Here is a 21,184-nt window from a genome sequence, read left to right on the forward strand (position 1 = left end):
AGATTCTATTCTACTCCTGAAACATGTCCCTTTTAAATTTTATTTTGAGATAGGTCTTGCTAAGTTACTCAGACAAACTTTAAGCTTGCAAACCTCCTGCCTCAGCCTCCTAGATAGTTAGGATTACAGGCCTGCATCACCAAGCACGTTGTAAGAACTTATAGCTTCATACAACATCACAAGCAGAATGTCAGCACTGATGCAATTCATCCATCTTGTGAGAAATGTTCACTTATTATTCTGTTCGTGGATACCTGGGTAACTGTCTATGTGAAGCCATTTTCAATAGTGTTTACGGATACCTTTGTCTGAGGAGGTAGATGGACCACTTTGGGAAGGTGAATACTGGGTCCTGGGGTGGGTGTGGTGGCTTTGGGAGACACCGCTGACAGTTTTCCACAGCGGTTGACCACCCTATGCCCTCATCAGTCCTATGGAGAAGTTTCACTTGCTTCCTAACAGTGCCAGCTTTTCTGGCCTCCCCACCTTAATCCTTCATTTATCCTACGGTGGAACTGCCCCCCCCCTCCTCTTTTCCAGTGTGTGGTACTCAAACCCAGTCCCCACACAGACAAGGCAAGTGCTGTATCCCTGATGATGTCCCTGGCCTAGAACTCCGACTTCAGTTGCATGTCCTTGGTGACTAATGATGTTGAAGACGTTTTTATAAGTTTATTTTCCCATTTTCCCTGATTTTTTTTTTATCCTACGCTTTTTACTGTGAACAGTTTCACATACCAAATGTTGAAAGGATTATACAGTGAGCCTCCATCTGCCCAGAACTGGATTCCAATAACTGACAGCCTTCTTTTGCAGGGTCCCCTCCCCTCTTCCCTCTCCCTCGCTCTTGATCGTTCTGTTGGCCACTGTTAAGTAAGTTGCAGTCATGATGGCACTTGCCTCATAATTATCCAGGCAAGTTCTCCTGAAGAGAGGCACTAGGAAGAGGCACTATTCTCCATAACTACAAAATCATGAGTGCATCTGGCACAATTAACAATAAATTCCTTAAAATGTTGATAGTCTATGTTCTATTCTCCCAAAGTCTAAACACTATTGATAATCATTTTTTATTGAAGCAAAGAGGGCTGGTTCATTGTCTTTGCATGTGTATATATAAATGTATGTGTGAGCACAACCTTAGGAGTCTCAGGAGTAATGTGGTTGAGCTGAAAGAGCTATCAGATAAACCCTTAGCGTTCTCCCTCACCCTCACTCCCACATCCTGGGAGGCTATGGCTTGTGTGTACTGGATGTAACTCTATTCCCGAGTTACATCCTTCACCCTTGACATGAGGAAGGACCCTACTGTGTAGCCCAAGCTGGCCTTGAACTTGTCACCCATCAGCCTCTACCTCCAAGTGCTGGAATTACAGACAGGCACCACCATACCCAGGTCCTCTAGGGTCTTGGAGAAGATTTTTGTAAACCTGACCCAGCTATAGAGGGAGGTACTGACCGACTTCAGAAGTCTTGATTGACATATTGGGGTGGGAGTGCTGGAAGCACATAGAACTGACTTAATTGGCAGCTGACCTGTGCCCTTAAGGGGAATGAATCAAAGATGGGAAGGGACTGGGTATAGACCAAAGCAAAGACAGATCCTCAGCAACATCTTTGTGGTTCAGCCAACCACAATGTCCTCAGCTCAACTCTAATGCAGCTTGGAAGTCCTCAAGTTGTCTAAGCAAGTTTGAATTGGATTTTCCTGTTATTTAAAGAGATAGGGGAGCTAAAGAAACAGCTCAGTCAGTATAGTGCTCCCTAAGTAAGAATGACCAGGGACTTATAAAAAGCCAGATGTTGTGGTATAGGCTTATATATCAGTCCCAGGGGATGGGAAGATGGAGACAGGAGGCTTCCGGGAGCTTCCGGGTCAGCCTAGATGAACCAGTGAGAGATTTGGTCCCAAAATATAAGCATGAGGGTGTCTAAGGGCAAGACCCACCATTGACCTTTGACCTCCACATATACATGTACCTGCACACACCTGAACATACACACCTAAAATGCCTTGGTAATCATGAGCATGATGGTACTATTGATCAGGGTAATGTAAAGCGGTGGGAACAGGTGGCCTGGGATGAGGCATATTTTCTCCTGAACCTTCCCAACCCATCTTTGCTCCAGTTTTATCCTTGACTCTGGAATGACCCTTCCTTATACTTGTGGGCCTGCTGCAAAAATCCTACTGTTAACTATAAAGCCTTCTTCTAGTGATCTTTCTCTAAAACGTTTTAGACATTATTCATTTATTTCATGTGTGTGTTGAGGAATGTTTGTACACTGAAGACTGGTGTAATAAAATGCTGAATGGTCATTTGCTAGGTAGGTGTGATTTCTAGGGAGAGAAAGGAAGAGGGGGAGGAGTCTAGACACAAAGGGATGCCTGGAGACATGGAGAAGAAACAGGAGGTGCAAGGTGGAAGAGAGGTAACACCATGTGATAGAACGTAGATTAATACAAATGGGTTAATTTGAGTTAAAGGAGCTCGCTAGGAACAAGCCTATAAGAAGTCTTCATAATTAATAAGAAGTCTTCGTGTCATTATTTGAGAGTTGGACGGTGGGACAGAAAGAGTCGTTCCATGTGTGCATGGACACACACACACAACAGTGCGCATGTGCAGAGGAGAACTTGCGGGAGTTTGTTCTCTCCTTCTGCTAAGTGGGATCCCAAGGGCTCAGTCATGAGCTGTGGTACCAAGTGCCTTTACCTACTACTGAGCCATCCCACCCATGCTGGTGGTTCTTCCCTGCAGCCTGTATAAACACTTTCCCATCTAGGTAATAACTCACATTGCCTTGTGAGCCGCCACATCATTTTGGACAAAACTCTTATTGCCCGGCCCCCGTGGTGTACCGACAGAGTCCTTAACAGTCCAGGACTGTCAAACCCATCCTGTGCCCACGTTCGCAGCCTCGGGACATGTAACAAGCAAACTGAACATCTTGATGAGCGAAGACAGTCTCCCCCTTTTTTTCTCAAGTAAATCTGTTTACCACCTCTTCCCCTTTAAAAAAAAAAAAGTCTGACTATCCCAGAGCTTAAACTGTAAAACAGATTACTGCAATAAGATGGAGCTACAGGAATGGTAAGAAAGGTATTTTTTGTGAAACTGCGTACACAGAAAAAAGTTAAGTTGGACTAACAAGTGCCTTTGTTATAGCGATGGCAATAGCGGCTTCTTTGCCAAGTGAAGCGGATGACACACAAGATCTCTCTGAATAAATAAGATGGGTTTACAATATCATTAGTACTGCTGAAGACTGTGGGAAGAATCTAAAATCAGCACTACCCACATGGAAGGTCGAATCATGCCCATCAATTTATTTTGATCTTGTGGAAGGCGTTTTGGAGCAGGGCTTAAGAAATAGCTCAACCAAAAGAACAGTCACATTATGTAAAAAAAAAATGAGCCCCACTGATTTTCATCCATTAACCTTACATAATAAGAATTTAAACATAGCACTGTAATTTCATGATACAAAAGAAAATACCTTCATACAGCAATTTGTTCTAAGAGGTGGTAAACTCTCCCTGATAATTTGCCGGGTGGGGGAGAGTTGAACAGTGACTTCTCACCTTTAAATACATTGAGAAACTTGAGATGGAAAGAAAAGAAGAGTGGCCAAGTCTAGAGTAATGACAGTCACGAATGATGGTGGCTATTTAACAAGCATCCTGTGCGCGCTTGCTCGGTGCCAGGTGTCGTCCGTGGCGCTGAGGATGCAGGAGTGAACGGATGCAATTAAAACGGTCAGTCTTTGAGCACTTTCTGTGGTCTGGGGGGGCAGAGCTCTGTGCAAACTGGCTCATTTGCTCTGTCCTCACCCCAAGTTCTCTGAACGTTTTCATTAACCCTTCTTATAGGCAGGGACACTCCAACGAAGCAGTTTACTGACCATCACAACGTTGTCTCAAGGGGTGGCCATTAGCTACCAGCTGGCACTGATGAGTTCAGAAGCCGCACAGCAACTCAGCGGCAGCAGAATGTCTCGCCAGAGAGAAAGAGCCACTTTCACATGTAGCCACTGTTGGCTAAAGCACTCCGGGCTCACAGTGACTGTAAAGCCAACGTTCAGTACGGTTATATCTAAGCTTCAACTATATAGACATTAATGGAGCTCAGTCAGGAGACTGTTTCATGGCTTCAGCTTGTGGACTCGGGACTTAGACTGTACCTTAGCAAAATATTTTTTAACATTTTGATTTCAGCATTTTCAGGTAAGAAATCCCTATCAGCATTTTCAGGTAAGAGCCACTAATATTAAATCCCTAAGATACACTTGGCAGTAGGGTCACAGGGATGGAGGGAGACTAAAAAGTCTTCCTGCCCCATCCCTACAGAGCTAACAGTCTGAGAAGGGTAACCGATTGGAAGTAATGTAAATACAGAAAATAGTATCTTGAGAGTGATGGGTCTGGGAGTGTGGAGAGGGGTGTCAATCAAGTTTACAGTGCTGTAGCGGAATACCACAGACTGGGTAATTTGTAAGGGGAAGACCTGCATCTTTTCCCAACTCTGGAGCCTGTGGGGTAAAGTTCAAGGTTCCAGGGTCTGATGTGAGCTCACACGGAAGAATGCAGAAAAGAAGCCATGCCCACAATCCTTTTCATTCAGTCATGAACCCATCTGTGGGGACAGGGCCCTTGTGACCTACACACCTCCCAACACCACTGCATTTGAGCCTAAGTTTCAACATAAACATTTTAAGGACACATTTACACTGCAGCAGATAATGATAATATCACGTACGAGGGAAAAAAATACTTAGAACTGTAGATAGAAACAGCTTAATTGAGGCCGTGACTTTGGAAGAAAACCCGAGAAGAGATCCATGCTGTGGAAACGCAAGAGAAAAGCAATCCAGACAGTGAAACAGACACTTGCAAAGCCCCGAGGAGTGAGTGTGTCTTCAGTCTCCAAACAACACAGTGAGGTGATGAACAGAAACAATGCAAAAATTCAAGTGGGAACGACCGGTGGCTTGGACTAGGTTTGCAACTGTATTCAACCTGCAGCCTGAAACCCACATGCAATCACTATGACAGCTACAAATGTGGCCCAATGCAACATCATCAGCTTACTTAAAACTTTATGAAGTTTTGCCCCTATTTCTGTGGCTCAGACTGTGAGGGTTTCGGGTGTAAATGTTGCAGCTGATAATAGCTTTTTGCAGTGTCAAAGGCTGAACGATGAGAAATGACCACCTACTAGAGCGTCTGTGAAGGCAAAGGCCACGGCAACGTTTTGTTGATGAGCTAATGACTTGGAATAAAAACTGGGGAGGGATCCAGGAAACCCTGTCAAACACTAAGGATGGAGCCCAGTGCATTTTTCTTTCCTTCCTGCCCCACAGATCCTCCATACCCCTTGAGTTTGGATTTCTGTCATCAGTAGTACAACTTCCCCACTCCATGAGAGAAATTTAGAGAGCTCTGTGAGTCCAAGGACGTCTGGGCTCCCAACACCATGCCGAGGCATGTGTGCAGGAAACATTGGCTTTGTATATATGTTAGATAAACTGGTTTGGAACACAGACTTGGAATGGCTGATTTATAAACTAAAGGCATGTTCACAGGTAACTCTAGGAATCAGCTAACTCTGGAGGGGCAATTCATCCCCATGTACCCAAGGGCCAAGATGTCAAAGCATCATTAAATACTGATAAGATGGTAGCAGTAGAGCTGGCAACGGTTGGACTGTGTGACTACTAATGCAGGAAATAGATGGATTTTGTTGTATAAGAGAAGCATGGAGGGAAGTTAAGGATGACAACCCCATTCATACAACGTTTACAGAGACCAGCACAGAAAAAGAGGGGAGGTGAGTGTAAATCTACCTGGTATCTTATTGTTAGGAATATGTCTTAAGACGAGCCTCTCGGCCAATGCAAATAATTCCAATCAGACCAAATTAGACCAAATTAAAGATGCCCATGTTTAATACAGTGCTCCGGGGTGGCCTGGGAAAAGCATTGCAAGGGAAAGAGAGAGAAAGGGAGGCCACGTGTACATTCTCTGGGAAGCAGCCTAAGTAGCCTGTGGGAGTGGTCCGTGCTTTCCCGGAGGTGGAGTCCCAACCAAGGCAACGCCAGGGGAGGGGGCTTGAAATGGATACCAGGGGCTGGGGTGAAGCTTCCAACCAAACATCCCAGACTCCTTGGATATAGGGGTGTTAGAGGGTGGGGTCTCACTTCCAATCACACTTATTACTGCTAGTGAGAATTGCACTCTTTTAAATATGTGGCACAATGATGCACACCTATAACGCTAGTGCTTGGAAGCCGGAGGCAGGAGACACCTGAGTTTAGTGCCAGCCTAGGCAGCATAACAAGATTCTGTCTCAAAAATATGGTAGGATGTTATAAGTGAAGGGGAGACAAGTATTATCTGAAGTTAAAGGGGTTCATTTGTGGGAACTGGTGAAAACAATTTTATCCCTGTCATCTCTAATATACTTTTCATTAAATACAGATATTCCTTGATCTATAGCAGGGTGACTTCTCAATGAACCCATCATCAATCAAAAACATTCAGTGAAAATACATTTGATTCCTTACCCTCCAAGATATCACAGTTTAACTCGGTCTGCCTCAAATGTCCTCAGAACACACTCACCTATGGTGGGCAAAATCATCTAACATGAAGCCTATTTTATAACAAAACACCAAATATTTCATATTATTTATCGAATGCTGCATTGAAAACAAAAGCAGAGTGGGGTACATGAATAAGCTTTTGTGCCACTGTGAAGTGACAGGATGTGAGTGGGGCCGCTGGGAAGCGGGAAGCAGCTGTATGTAAGATGCAGATACACGCTGCACATGCCTAGCTCACCCTGGGTTTGCCTCTGATCCTGTCATGTCAACAGGGACTTTATTCATCATTGTTTTGAAAGATATGGTCTTGCCATGGAACTCCGTCTGGCCTCAAACCTGAGATCCTCTTGCCTCAGCTTCGCCCTTGCTGGGATTCTAGGCATGGGCCACCGTGCTTGACATTGCTGGGACCTTTTAAAGTAGCTGCCTAGAATAAATTGTTTTACAGTGGCTAGTGGTGGTGTTAAAAGAAGAGGGAAAAAAGTAAAGAAAGCGATGAAAATACTTCATTCATTTAACGCAAGTGTTTGGCAAGAAAAAAAAACAAGTGACTGTTGCTTAGCGTCTGTAGAGTTCTAGTCCGTATTTAGAAGGCTATTACTGAAATGTAGTGAATTATGTGAATACATTAACAAATTTTTTTCATTCAAAACCAAAAGAGTACAGATGAAAGTCATGCACACCTCCCTTCCTGTGTGCACATGGTTCCCAAACTCCACCACCCCAGGAATGTCCTTCTACAGTAGGGAAGTTCTGCATCATGCCTGGCAACAATCCCCCTCCACCTGTACCCGTGTGTTAACAGTGCCACCAATCCGAGCACCCAGCAACCGTGCGCGACCGTTCCTTTGCTCTCTTCCGGTACTGGACCCGTGATAACACTTGGTACTGAACTCCCGTGTGTAGGGTGACTGTCAAAAGACTAACTAGACTCGTCTAACTTCCTTTCTTAGGAACCTAAACTAAGAGCCACAAGAGGAATTTGTCAGTTGGCAGAAAAGCAAGCTGGGTGGTCCTGAAAAAGACTTTGCCACCCATGTGTAAATCTACCACTCCAAGTTCCCACCCAACCTGGCTCCGTGCCCCATTAAAATATCACAAATAGTTCGTAACTCAGCACACAACTAGATATTCGGGCTAGCGCTTGTGTGTTTAGTTTCTTCTGTTGTTTTCGAAGACAAAAATTAACCTATCCGTGAAAGGGCTGTAATGAAAGCAGATTTAATGAGGACTGAAGCAGATAGTATATTTAATGGTTTTATTTGAAGCCCCCAAAGATGTTTTTAAATTTCATATATTTATCTAAAGGGCTGCATGAATACAGTTCAATTAGTACAAACGCAGACGGTCCCTTCTACGAAGATCATCAAGCTTCTATGTACTTTTCCCAGGCTAGGCTACCGGTTGCGGGAGAACTTCCGGCCGACTCGGCCAGGGCTTCTGCACAGGGCGGTGACTCTGGTCCAGATCACTGACTTCATCGATTGTTTCTGCCTGAGCAGCCGCAGGCCCGCAGGGATCGACTGCTCGGGTCTGGCAAGTCAGGCGCGGGAAAGCGAGTTTGAAGCCGGGAGGTTCGCCGGGGCTGCTCGGCCCTCTCATCCCCAGACGCTGCCGCCATCAGCCATGTCGGAGGCTTATTTCCCCGTGGAGTCGGGCGCTCTGGGACCTGAGGAGAACTTCCTGTCCTTGGACGACATCCTTATGTCCCAGGAGAAGCTGCCGGTGCGCGTGGAGAAGCCCATGCCGCGCCTGGGCGCCTTCTTCCTGGAGCGCGGCGCGGGCGCCGACTCGGACCAGGCGCTCCCGCAGGTGAGCCGAGCCGGGGAGGCCGCGGGGACCCGGGGGAGCTGCCCAGCGCTCGGACTAGTCTCCCGCCACCACCGAGTTTATTTCTAAAACTCTTCAAGATTACTGTCTTTCCGAACGCTGAAAGATTGCTTGCAGCCGAGCATCGCAGGGTCTTGGTTCCGTTCATGTTTTCCCTAAAACTTTTTGAGGTGTCTGCGTCTGGGGTCTGCATATCGCCTTGTGCGTTCTGCAAACTGATGACAGCGTCAGCAGCCTGTTCCCAAGGGCCGTTGATCCAGCGTGGGCCGAGGCGGGGAATGGTGGAGGAGAGGTGGGTGTGACTTAACAAAGGTTGAGTCGCTCGGCCAGGGTCCCACAGAAGCCCATGGTGGCTTAACCAAGTCAACCCTCGGTAAAAAGTTGGTCATACACTTTTCATTGTTCAGAGTGAATGTGGCAGCTCCGTGTATTAGCCCCTTTGTCCAACTATAAGCCAGAGGCCTCCAGGAAGTGGTAAACTGGGATTCGAACCTAGCGCCTTATGGCTTCAAATAGGAGATTTAATTTCTGGCCCGTCATCTCATCTCCTTGTCATATTGTTTTCCAGTTCTTTTAAAGCTTTGAAAAACGTAGACATTGGCCCTTTCTGCCATCGCTGAAGCCATGATGTGGGTTGGGAAGGGACTGCCACCTGACTTCAGATTGATTCCATTTTGTTCTCTTCTACCAGAGTCCAGATTGTTGCATATATATCAAAGAAAGTCTTTAAAAAATTGTATGTATGTATGTATGTATGTGTATATAATATGTATTTTCATTTACTTTGGAAAACTTCCACTTCTGTCCTGTTGTTGTTCTTTGTCTAGTTTTTGTTGCTGTTGTTATAACCTGTTTTCTGTCTTCATTGTATCTAACATGAAACAGCCTAAGCTGATCTCCTAGAAGGTGAGAGTGGCGCAGTGATGCCAGAGGCTGGGGTGGGGGGTGACGACTTGATTAGCAGGTGGGGGGTGACGACTTGATTCTCTGATGTGAGAACTAAGGAGTCCTGAGTGCTGCTGAATGACTTGTAGGGTACAATGAGGTGCTTGCCAGTTTGAAAAGCTGGGGAAAGGATTTTTAATGTTTTCACTTTCACTACGAAGAAATGTTTGAGGTGGGCGCTTAACTTGATTTAAATATTATACAGTGTGGAACTGTACTGCATCAGACCCCCATAAACATACCGTTTTAATCAGTTAAGAATATGTAAGTAAGGGCTTGAGGAGTGACTGCTTGCATACAGTTCTTGATGCGTTGGCATGAGAACCCGAGTCTAGATCCTCAGCACCCACATCAAGAGCCAGGCATGACTGTGTCTCTAACTCTGGCAGTGGTGGAGTAGGGACTGGGGTTGACTGGCCAGCTAGTTTAACTGAACTAGGTAGTGCCAGGTCAGCAAAAGAGTTATCTCAAAATTAAGATGGAGAAGGCATTGTGACAGCAGCCTCTGGCTTCCACACATACCATGGGTACACACACACACACACACACACACACACACACACGTGTGCGTGCACCTGCAAAGGTAAATGCAATTTTTAAATCTATGGTTCATTTCTTCAGATCACGTCCTAGTGACTTCCTCAGTAGAAGAGGCAGTATTTCCCAGAAAATATGAATTCCTTTTTTTTTCTCTCAACATACACTGACTGTGCCTTTGTTTTTAAATTCTGCATTCTTGTCTGATGCAGGGTACAAAACTTGAGTTTCCCCTGTGGCTGGCTAAAGGACTCTTTGACAACAAGTGGCGCATCCTTTCCGTGGAACTTCCCAAGATGTACCAAGAGGGATGGAGGACTGTGTTCAGTGCAGATGCTAACGTCGTGGACCTCCACAAAATGGGGCCCCACTTCTATGGGTTCGGCTCCCAACTTCTGCACTTTAACCATCCAGAGAATACGTCTATCTCCCAGTCTCTGCTGCAGGTAAGCAGTGTGGAGTTTTAGGGTGTGCCTATCTTAGCAGCCAGGGATGGCAGTGACCAGATGTCATTTTCACCCTATGCGTTAGTCAGAGTTCTCTAAAGGAGAGACAGAGAGAGAGAATGAGAATGTGTCTGTGCATGGGGCCTGAGAGCTAGAGAGCTGGCCCAATGATTACATCTTGCTCTTTCAAAGGACCCAAGTTTGTTCCTAGTACCCATGTCAGGCAGCTCATAACCACCTGCATCTCCAGTTCCAAGGTCTCTGACACCCTTTTCTGGTGTCCATAGGCACCGTGTACACAGACATAGATATACATACATAAAAATAAATCTTAAAATGTTAAAGCATTAAAAAATTTAAGATTATACTCTAGTTACAGCATTTCTCCCTTCCCTTTCCTCCCTCTACTCCTTCCCCATATGTCCCTCCCCATTCTCCATCAAATTTAGTCTTTTTTTCCACTGATTGTTATTGCACGCATATGTGTATTTGCATATACATATATATTCCTATATATGACCCACTCAGTCTATATAATGTTTCTTGTATGTATGTTTTAAGGGCTGATCATTTAAAAAAAATACTAAGTTGAAAGAGTACCCATGGGCTCTCAGATCTATAAAAAGCTTTTAATTGGAGAAGAAAACTATTAAGGGGGCTCACATGATATGGTCTCAGTGGTCCAGCAATGGCTGTGTTGCACAGAAGAGACTCAGAATCAGTGGTTGCGTAGTCTCAATCTGATCTAAAAGCCTGGAGGATTCTTGGAGAACTGTTGGTTCTAGTATCAGCTAAGGAATGCCACCCCAGCAGGATAGGGGAACGTGAGAGAGTGAGGGCAAGCAGACAAAATGCAGTTTCCTTCTTCATGTCATTTGATCTGAGCTGCCATCAGAAGGTGCTGCCTAGGTTTAGGGTGGGTCTTCCCATTTCAAGTGAAGAAAATCCCTCCTAGAGCTTGCAATTCAGTTGACTCTTGATTCACCAAGTTGACAACTAGGAGTAGCCACTACACTTAGGGAAACTTAGGGAATGTATGGTCCATAAATTTGGTTTGTGCTATTCTAGGGTGACCTACACTTACACTGTGTCTGCCAAGTTGGTTTTTTTTTTTTTAATTGATCCAGGGATGTAGATCAGCGATCTAGTGCCTGCCTATTATATGTGAAGCCATGAGTTCAAGTCCTAGCACCATTAAATATAACCTATAAAGATTTTACACGCTATATCCTGGAGGAGTGGGAAGGGGTCTTAGGGACGGATAAGATCAAGATTTTTGTATGAAATTATCAAAGAATAAATAAAAGATACTATATTTTAAAAGGGAAAACCAGTTAACCCATCTGCTGTCAGTCACCTGACCAGGAATCCATCCCAGAGGAAAGCTTGTTCACCTGAAGACATGCTAAGGAGGAGGGGGAATAATTGCTCCTTAATTAATTAATTAAATTAATAATTAATTCATAATATAAATCAATATAATTTAAATATAATATAAATTTATATAATTATAATTTATATAATTATAATTATATATAAATTAATATAATTTAAATATAATATAAATTAATTAATTATAATTAATCATTAATTAATTAATAAGTTAATGTATATACATCTTTCCCAGATGTTGTTCTGTCCTAGATCTTCTTAGGATACTGGCCAAAAAGCCTAGACATGTTTTCCCTAGCCCCCTGGGGCCTCTCACTCATGTGAAGTCTTCTCCACCTTCAGCCATACAGCTGCTCGCCAACTTCCATTGCCAAAGGCATGGCTTTCTCTCATGTCCTCTGTCTTGCTTCCTTAGGCAAGGATCTGTAGCTTGCCCTCCCTGTTGGTTTTCTCAGACTTTAATAAAATTCTCCTCTGGCTTCAAAACAAACAAACAAACAAATGACACAATTATAGGGTCCTATGTAATGTTTTAATGCATGTATATATTATTTGATGCTTATGTCAGGTTAAACATATCCATCTTTTTAGTATTAATTCTTTTGTGTGTGTATGGTATGTTTATTTACATGTTAAGTGAGTGCCGGTGCCTTCTTGCCCATGGCACACATGTAGTGTTCAGAAGACCACTTTGGGTGTCAATCACCTTCCACAGTCTGCTTTCTGTTGACAACAGTTAAACAGTCAGTGAGCATCCCAGGAGTCTCTGGTCTCCACTTCCCAGCTCAGCACTGAAGCAGAGAGTGCAGCTGTCCAGTGCTGTGCTCAGCTTTTCCATGGGTTCTGGGAATTCAGACTTAGGTCCTCATGTTTGCTTGGCAAGTGCTTTACCCACTGACCCACCTCCCCAACCCCTTAATCATTGCTTTTTTAGCATTGGGAAATGTGCAGTTCATACTCTAGAGCCACTTTATTGTGTAGCACTCCAGAACTTCTGTTCTTATCCGATACATTTAAAATAGATGGCCTGCCTATTCCTTTTTGTATTTACTTCCTAAAAATTGGAACCATCAGGAAATTGGAGAAGAGAAACAAAGGTGATGGTAGATTATGGGTGGTAGGCACATTGTTAAACTGTTATAGCCCAGTTGAAGGTCTGGACTGGAGCTCCTTTTGGAAGTACTCGAGTTACTTGTTTATCTGTTAGGTTCCCTTCTTCTGGAATTAAAGCACGGCTCTCATTAATCTGATCTGTGATTTACTGAAGCTGCGTGGCCTGTCTTAGCATCAGTTTTTCACCTGTATGACAGACGTAACAGTAACATCAAAATCACAGAATTAATAAACAGCGCAGTAGTCACGTTTCTGTTGTTATAAAACACCATGACAAGGCAGCTTACAGAAGAATTTCTTGTGGGCTTACTCTCCGGAGGGCTAACAGTCTGCCATAGTGTTAGGCAGCCAGCATGGTGACTGCAGCAGGAGACTGAAAACTCACTTCCCTTACAGTCAGCACAAAGCAGAGAGAGTACATTAGCCCGCAGGAAACCTTCTCGTTCAGACCGCTGCAGACTGTAACTGAATATGTATTTTTATAGCTAAAACGGTAATTAACATATATATATATTACTATACACAAACACACACACACACACACATATATATATATATTTATATTACTATCCTTTGTGGTATGTCCTATTTTAGCTCTCCTTAATTATTCTTTTAATATCAGAAAAAAGGGATCCTTTGTGTCTCCTGAGCAATAAACAGTCAAAAGACTTTAATGCTTCCTTTTTAGTTTTATAAGAACTGTTGGCTTTTATAAAACTGGAGAGATTGCTTATAGGTTAAGAGAGCCTGCTCTTGCAAAGGACTTGAGTTAGCTCCCCAGCAGTCATGTTGAGTGAGTCTCAGTGGTGTCGAACTCCAACTCTAGGGGACCCAGTTCTTTCCTCTGACCCTCATAGGCACCTTCCTGGTCACTTCAGCAGCACAGTAAAAATCTGTCTCAAAGAAAAAAAAAAACAAAAACCTGGGACTGGTGGGCTATGGTGGTGCACACCTTAACCCCAACAGTCAGGAGAAAGAGGCAGGTGGATTTCTCTGAGTTCAAGGCCAGCATGGTCCATATAGTGATATCCTGTCTCAAAAATAACAACAAAAGCTTGGGTTTGGAGGGATGGCTTAGCAGTTAAGAGCACTGACTGGTCTTTCAGAGGACCTAGGTTTGACTCTCAGTACCCTATGGTGATTCACAGCCTTCTGTGTAATTCCAGTTCCAAGGGTATCCAACACTTTTTTGTGCCCCCCCAGGTATTGCACATTTGTGGTACAAGACATATATGCAGACAATATACTCATACGCATAAATATAAAGAGAAAAAATGTTAAATCTTATTTTGTGGCTGCCAGATACCACAAAATGGAAGGAAGGAAAGAAGGAAGGAAGGAAGGAAGGAAGGAAGGAAGGAAGGAAGGAAGGAAGGAAGGAAAGAAGGAAAGAAGGAAAGAAGGAAGGAAGGAAAGATTGCTACTCATTCAGTAAAAGAAGTCCATACCCAGACTATAGACCAGAAGGTTGATGCAGGTTCATGAATATGCAGAATGGAAAGCTAGAAAAGAAGAAGGCATGTTTGTTTACCAATATTTGAACTTTTTATTGCTATTTGAGACAGAGTATATCGCCAAGTTACTTGGCTGGCCTTTTACTTGTTCAGCATTTTAGGCTGGCCCGAACTTGGGATCCTCAGCCTCCTAATATCTTGGATTACATTCTGTGCCAATAGACCAACTCTCAGGACTTGTTCTTGAATTAAAGTTTTCTTTTTTTTAAATAAGTTGTGTGTTTTCTTTTCCCATCACTGCTTTCAGGTGTTTCAGAGCTGCTTCTAGACTAAATGATTGTGCTGTGAAACAGGTGGAAAAGCTGGATTGGGGCTCGTGGCTTTTGCTCAGAGCACAGTGGTGAAATGATGCCTCTTGATCTTATACACCTCCATCCTGCTCTTAGACTGAGAAAAATAGAAACCGAATTCAGTTCATCCCAGATCCCATCTGGCTGAAAGCTGTTGGGTACAATTCCTGTAGTCATTGTTACTAGTGCTTTTTCAGGGGCTTACTGTGCGCCAGCCTCTTACTATCTGCCTTACATACGTTGCTTCATTGGTTTTATTAACAGTCCATGGATTTCCATAACAACCTATTTTATTGTAAAAGAAACAAAGGCTTTCTTTAGTAGTAGAGGGTATGCAAGCCTCCTGGGTGAGTCCTGAGACCAAATTCTTTGAAGCCATCTAAATGTTCCAGTATGGGGGCTGGATAGAAGGCTCAGTGGTAAGAGTACACATTGCTCTAGAAAAGGACCCGAGTTCAGTTCCCAGCACCCGCTTTAGGTGGCTCACAACTGCATGTAACTCCAGCAACAGGAGGGCATGTACATTTATATCCATATACACATCCACATAATTTTAAAAAATAACAATAATGTTGGATATGATTGCGCACACTTTTAATTCTAGCACTTGGGAGGCAGAAACAGGTAGATCTCTGAGTTCTAGGCCAGCCAAGGCTACATAGTGATGCCTGCTAAATAAATAAATGAATTAACGAATAAATACATAATGATACCCTGCCTAATAAGTAAATAAGTAAATAATATTTTAGTTTAATAAAACAAAACAAAAAACATCATAAGGACCAGGATAAAGGCACTTGCATCTAAACATGATGACTGTGTTAGGTTGGTGGAAGGAGTGTCTTTCACAAGTTGTCCCCTAACCTCTACACACATACAGGGTATCGCATGTGCCCTCTGTCTCCCCTCAAAAATAAATTAACAGGTTTTCAATCTGTCTGCCTTTATGAGATGTGATATTGGCCCTGATTCTCTTAACTCTTCTTCAGACTTTTATTGGCCGGTTCCGCCGCATCATGGACTCCTCCCAGAATTCTTACAATGAAGACACATCTGCACTGGTAGCCAGGCTAGATGAGACAGAGAGAGGCTTATTTCAAATAGGGCAGAAAGGGCTGAATGACTTCCAGAGCTGGGAAAAGGGTCAGGCTTCTCAGATCACGGCATCCAGCCTCGTTCAGAATTATAAGAAGAGAAAATTCACTAATATGGAAGATTGAAAGCGAAACAGAACTGCAGCTTGTGGATTTATCTGTGTCCCTGATAAGACCAGTTAGCTTCATGGGAGATCCAACTACTGTTTCAGGACTTTTAACCTTCAGCAGTCTCCAAGCTGGTTGGTGGCAGATGTGGATGCTTTTGATCCTGTTGGTCTTCCTGGGCTTTAGTTACTTGCTGTTCCAGAGCATGGGCCTTTTGACCCAAGACTGCAGCTGAGGATGAGCTGGTCTTAAATAAGGGTCGTGGACAAATACAAAGTCAAGGTGGAACTGGGACTCCTCGAGTGTCTGGTCTCCCTGGCTGCAAAGGACGAGTACAAAGTGGGCCATCTCTGCCTGTTCACTATCTTCTCTTAAGCTGATTTGCCTTACCTTCCTCATGGCTGGACAAAGGACGGCACCCCCACCATGCTGCCCGCCTGCTGGGACTTACCCCAGTTCCCAAAACAGAAAACTGGGAGGAACCGGCAAAGTCAGAGGGATGGCATCGCAGAAAGGAGGAGACATTGAGCTTCTGTGCGTAATCGGGGCTTTTGAGCTAGAACCACATCCCTTCAGTTCACCCAGAGAGGCCACATTCCTGTGTTTGTCAGTGATCTCTGGAACACTGGCACACTTCTTCCGTTCCCTGTCTAGAAGAGCTGTCGGGGAGGTGCTGGGAGTTGAAAAGTAGTTATTAATGGGTGTTTACCAGCCTTTGTAATGTTTGCACCAGGGGCTTACACTGAAGAACAATCTGGCAAGTGTTTGTAGGGAAGATGCTTTTACATACTTTTCTCCAGGAAATACTACAACATTAATGCAAAGAGGACCCTGACCACTTACTGGAAATCTGTTCAAAACTGCACCAAACGGAGGGATGAGTTCTCCAGACCCTAGGCTATAACTGTCAAAAACCTCATTTCCTAGGGCCATTTGGACTGTCTAATGGGCAGTTTTTTCACACCACTGGCCACCCCTGGCATCCTATAGCTCCTGGAAAATATCTTCATTGTAATTATGGAGAGATTGGGTGTCCAGATCACACAGATATTTTAATGAATACTTAAAATGACAAGAGATGCATTTAAATACCTGTCTTAGCATGAAATTGCTTTTATCATTTGACTTCATTCTAAATAAATGATGGACTTTGCATTTTGTACATGTGTTGTCTAACTGCAAGGCTGCCAGGCATCAGCAAACCATCTAAGGACATGTTCTTTGATCGTATTTGACTGTAATGCTCAGATCTGTGTTTCAACAACTGCACTTGTATTTGTACAATATGCATAAATACCAGGCGCGTTCTCTGGGAGTGTGCTAGGCCCTAGAAAAGTGACACGTCATTCCTACCACAGCTTTTATGCGTCCTCAGGGCCTAGAAACCAGGGTGCAAAGATTATATTAGCTTAGCTTTTGGCAGCTCTGCTTTCACAGGTAGCATTGTTTTTAAAGATTATACTGAGGCTGCTAATATATTTCTCTTTTTAAAAAGCATAAAACTAATTTTCTCAGAGGTCATGTATTCAGAACTTGTTTTAAATTTTTAAACAGATTATATTATAGTTTTTTTTAACCGATTTTCAATTACACAATGTCCTTCAAATCCCTCGGACTTTTCCTCTTCCCAGAAACCAACCACCCCTCTCAAGTTCAGGTTTCTAGGTAACTGTTTAGTTCATTCAAAGAGCTGATTTTTTTTTCCCCTCAAAAAGAATGAATTGTCTCAAATATTAAAGTGTTTCTAAAATTCAGATAGTGAATGTGCTTTTTTTTCCCCCCTTAAGGGCCCTCTTTAGGTAACTGACCACAGTTACAGACAGAAGACTTCATTCACTCTGCAGGTTTCCCCAGGGACACATTGGGCTGTAAGAGGAGTGGGCCAGGCTGTCCCTGACCTCTAATGTCTGGACAGCTCCAAACTTAGGCTATGGATCTTGGTGTGTGCTGATAACTCCCAAGTTCAGCGCTCCAGCCCGGCTCTTGCCCTCTGATCCTAGACCTGTACCCAGCCACCTGCATGGTGTCTCCACTAGAGCTTCTGACAGATCGCATCGGGATCAAGACTGAGTTCCCAGTTGTAGCCCCAGTCCACTCTTGTGGACTTTGTCTTCTTTGCCTTTGTCTTCTCTCCTTGTTGCTCTGAACAGAAGAATATGAGTGCTAGTCTGGCTTTTCCTTCCCCATCTCTTATAGGCTCACCTTTAAGCAGCTGACCACCTCTCCTACCTCCAGTGCTGTCACCTAACTGCTCTCTGCATTCACCTTCCTCCTTCAGACTGTTCTCAGTATCTCCCTGATGCTTTGTCCAAACATCAGATCCAGCCAGCGTCTTCCCATCTGAGTGGAAATGGCCACCCCATCCGTCATCCTAGCACTATTTGTTAAAGACTCTGCTTTTAATCCACTGACCAATAGTCACCTTTCTTACTGCTTCTGTAGCAGAAATAATCTGTTTCTTATTTTATATAAAGAATTTCTCTCTAAAAGTTCTGAGCCTCTTACAGAGTTCCTCATTTCATCCTCAGTACCACTGAGCCAGCAGACTGCCGTGTCGGAAGTGGTCACACAGGGATGTGAAATATTAAGCATCTCCAAAAGCTCATTCAAGAGTTGATTTTAGAGCTGCAGAAATGTGGCTCGTGCCTGGCCGTCAGGAGGCCTGGGCTCAGTCCTCAGCACTATTAAAGAAAATTCTGCCTGGAATTCTTGTTCCATCACCAATCTTCAAGAACCTCAAGAGAACTTTTTATCTGTATTGAAACAATGGTGTGCGATACCAAGATTGGCCTTTGCAACGAGAACCGTGGAAACCTTTTCTGTGTTTCTGGAAGTGTTTTTGTGTTGACGAGGAAAATATGTACTTCAGGGATCTTATAGAACAAAATGTAGACTAATTATAAAATGACTGGCTAAAAGTGCATGCTGCCCAGTCTGACCACTTGAGTCCAATCCCCAGGATCCACGTGGTTGAAGGAGAGCACTCATTCTCCTAGGCTGTCCTCTGACCTCCACATGTGCACCAAAGCCCATGTGTGTGCACACACACAAAATACATTTAAAAAATTTTAATGTAAGAAGAAATTACTCTCTGCGCCCTGGTTTCAACATTTGTTCTCTAGTAAAGGTAAGCATGGGCCGCACAAACAGTGTTATGGGACTGCAGAGATGACTCAGCCAGCAAAGTGCTTGCCTTGCAAACAGGATCTGAATTTGATCCCCAGAAGCGATGGTCAATACCAGGGATAGTGACTGCCCAACTGTAATCCTGGTATTGGAGACACAAAGATAGGCAGATCTTTGGGGCTCACCCACCAGGCACCAGGCAGCCTCGCCTACATAGCAAGCTATAGGCCAGTGAGAGACAGTCTCAAATAAATAAATAAATAGATATACAGTACCTGAGGGATGACACCAGAAGTTATCTTCAGATTTTCGTACTTATGTCCACGTGTGCGCATGTACCCAAATACACAAACACACATAGAAAAATAATGAAATTCTCTAGACCTAAAGAAAGGTCTCAGAAAGTTGTTACTGCTTTCTCCTGATACTGCCCTCGTGCATGATCTTCCTTTATTAGCAGTGGATAAAAGGTACAGTGGGGCGCGGGCCAGCCAGCAGGGTCACTGTACTGGCTACTCTTCTCGTCGCTGTGAAGGGTGTATTTTGACTCAGTTGAAGGGGCTCGGGTGAAGACATGGCAGCAGGCAGCTCTCTAGCCATGGGGAGATGCTGGTGTTACCTCTTCATGTCAGCACAACGGGAACAACGTCAAGACAGCAAGTGGAGCCTGGCATTAAAGCTCAAGGCGAGTCCTCAGTGACCTGTTTCCTCCAGTGAGCTCCCACCTTCTGAAGATTCCATTATGCCCCAAAATAGCACCACCGAATGGGGACCAAGCATCTAAAGACATGGGGCAGGTCACACTGAAGCAACACCAGCTTACTAAAAGCAAATGACGATAGCCTGGGTTGGCTGGGCCTGCTTTGGTTTGAGCATATCATGGGTTTTTCCGCCTTCTGCTTGTCTGCTTAGTTATTCAAGCAGACAGTGTAGACCAAATGGTTTGCTTGGCAAGTAACAGCATCCTTCTCCCAGCCCCAAAGACAGGATAAGGAGACTTAAAGGGGTGCAAGAAGAGAAAGGAGTCCCTGGTCTTGGAGTTTGGTTGAAGTCCTTCATCCACTGAATCAAGAACTAAGGTACAACCAACAGGTTGGCTTTGAAGTGTGCTGCAGAGATAATACTCCTTTTCTAAGATAGAACCTCAGACAAGGATGTTAAAAACAGTAAATAAAAAAGGTTTCATCAGGTAAGAGTATCTGTGGCCTTTTAATTTTTTTTAAACCTTAGCAACACACCTCAAAACTGTCTTACAATTTATTTTACAAGAAGGAAATACTTGAAGAAAAATAAATTAGCTTGTATTTTTGTACTTGCTTTTAGAGCATCACGTAATCTTCAAATCTTATTTAAATTCTGTGCCCTTTGAGCAATGTAACTTCAAAAGCCACAGAATTATAGACGCCCAAATGTGACTTTCTTATGAGTTTTCCCATGTATTGGGTATGTACTGCCCTTCCCTGTCTTGAGTCTGCCTGCTCTGTATCTAAGATACATACTAATGTCATTTTCTTAGGTATCACTCTCTAAAATGTCCTTATATTTAAGCATGTATGTTGTTCCTTATTGCTACTTAATAAGCTCACTGGCTTTCCCTCACTCTGACTCATCGTGAAGTTCTGTCCTGTGCATGATCAAGGTGCCAGCATCATTTGTGTGGTGGTCACTTAGCGGAAGATCCAGAGTCTGGCAAGTGCTGGGCTGTCTCCCTGCTGCTGCTGATAGTCCTGTTATCCTGTTGCTTCCCTTCTTGTTCGGGTAAAGGTACGTGGTCCTCACCGTCCCTGGGAGGTCTCATCCTGCCTGCTTTTCCAAGATCCACGTCAGAACTAAAGGTCATTATTTCATTCAACTATTTGGAAATAATTTTGGAACTATAGAATAAATGTCAACACAGGACAAAGAGTCTGTCCGTATTCTTTCTCTAATAACTTGAATCATGTTACATTTTCAAACAAAGATGTTAACACAGGTCAACGTGTTAATCCCCAGCCTTAATGCAGACTTCACCAGTTATTCTAATGATGTTCTTTCCTGTTTCAGAATCTGATTCAAAATCCTGTGTTACACTTAGGTATCTATTGCTCTGACAGGTAAAATAGCATCAGAATTGCATCTGAATTTTGGAAGTTCATCTTACCAGAGTAGTTTCACTGCATAAGGAAGAGAAGGCAGGGTATCCA

The 21,184-nt window shown here is 43.7% G+C and overlaps 1 protein-coding gene across 1 annotated transcript; it reads left to right on the top strand.

Moving 5' to 3' along the window:
* Positions 1 to 8,143: 8,143 nt before the first annotated feature.
* Gins3 (GINS complex subunit 3) lies at positions 8,144 to 17,629 on the top strand. Its single transcript, XM_048431669.3, has 3 exons — positions 8,144 to 8,418; positions 10,131 to 10,364; positions 15,663 to 17,629. The coding sequence occupies exons 1-3, from the start codon at positions 8,233 to 8,235 to the stop codon at positions 15,891 to 15,893; spliced, it is 651 nt and encodes a 216-aa protein (XP_048287626.2). The 5' UTR covers positions 8,144 to 8,232; the 3' UTR covers positions 15,894 to 17,629.
* Positions 17,630 to 21,184: the final 3,555 nt, after the last annotated feature.

This window comes from Myodes glareolus, chromosome 22 (assembly GCF_982192425.1).
Source record: "Myodes glareolus chromosome 22, mMyoGla1.1, whole genome shotgun sequence".
NCBI lineage: Eukaryota > Metazoa > Chordata > Mammalia > Rodentia > Cricetidae > Myodes > Myodes glareolus.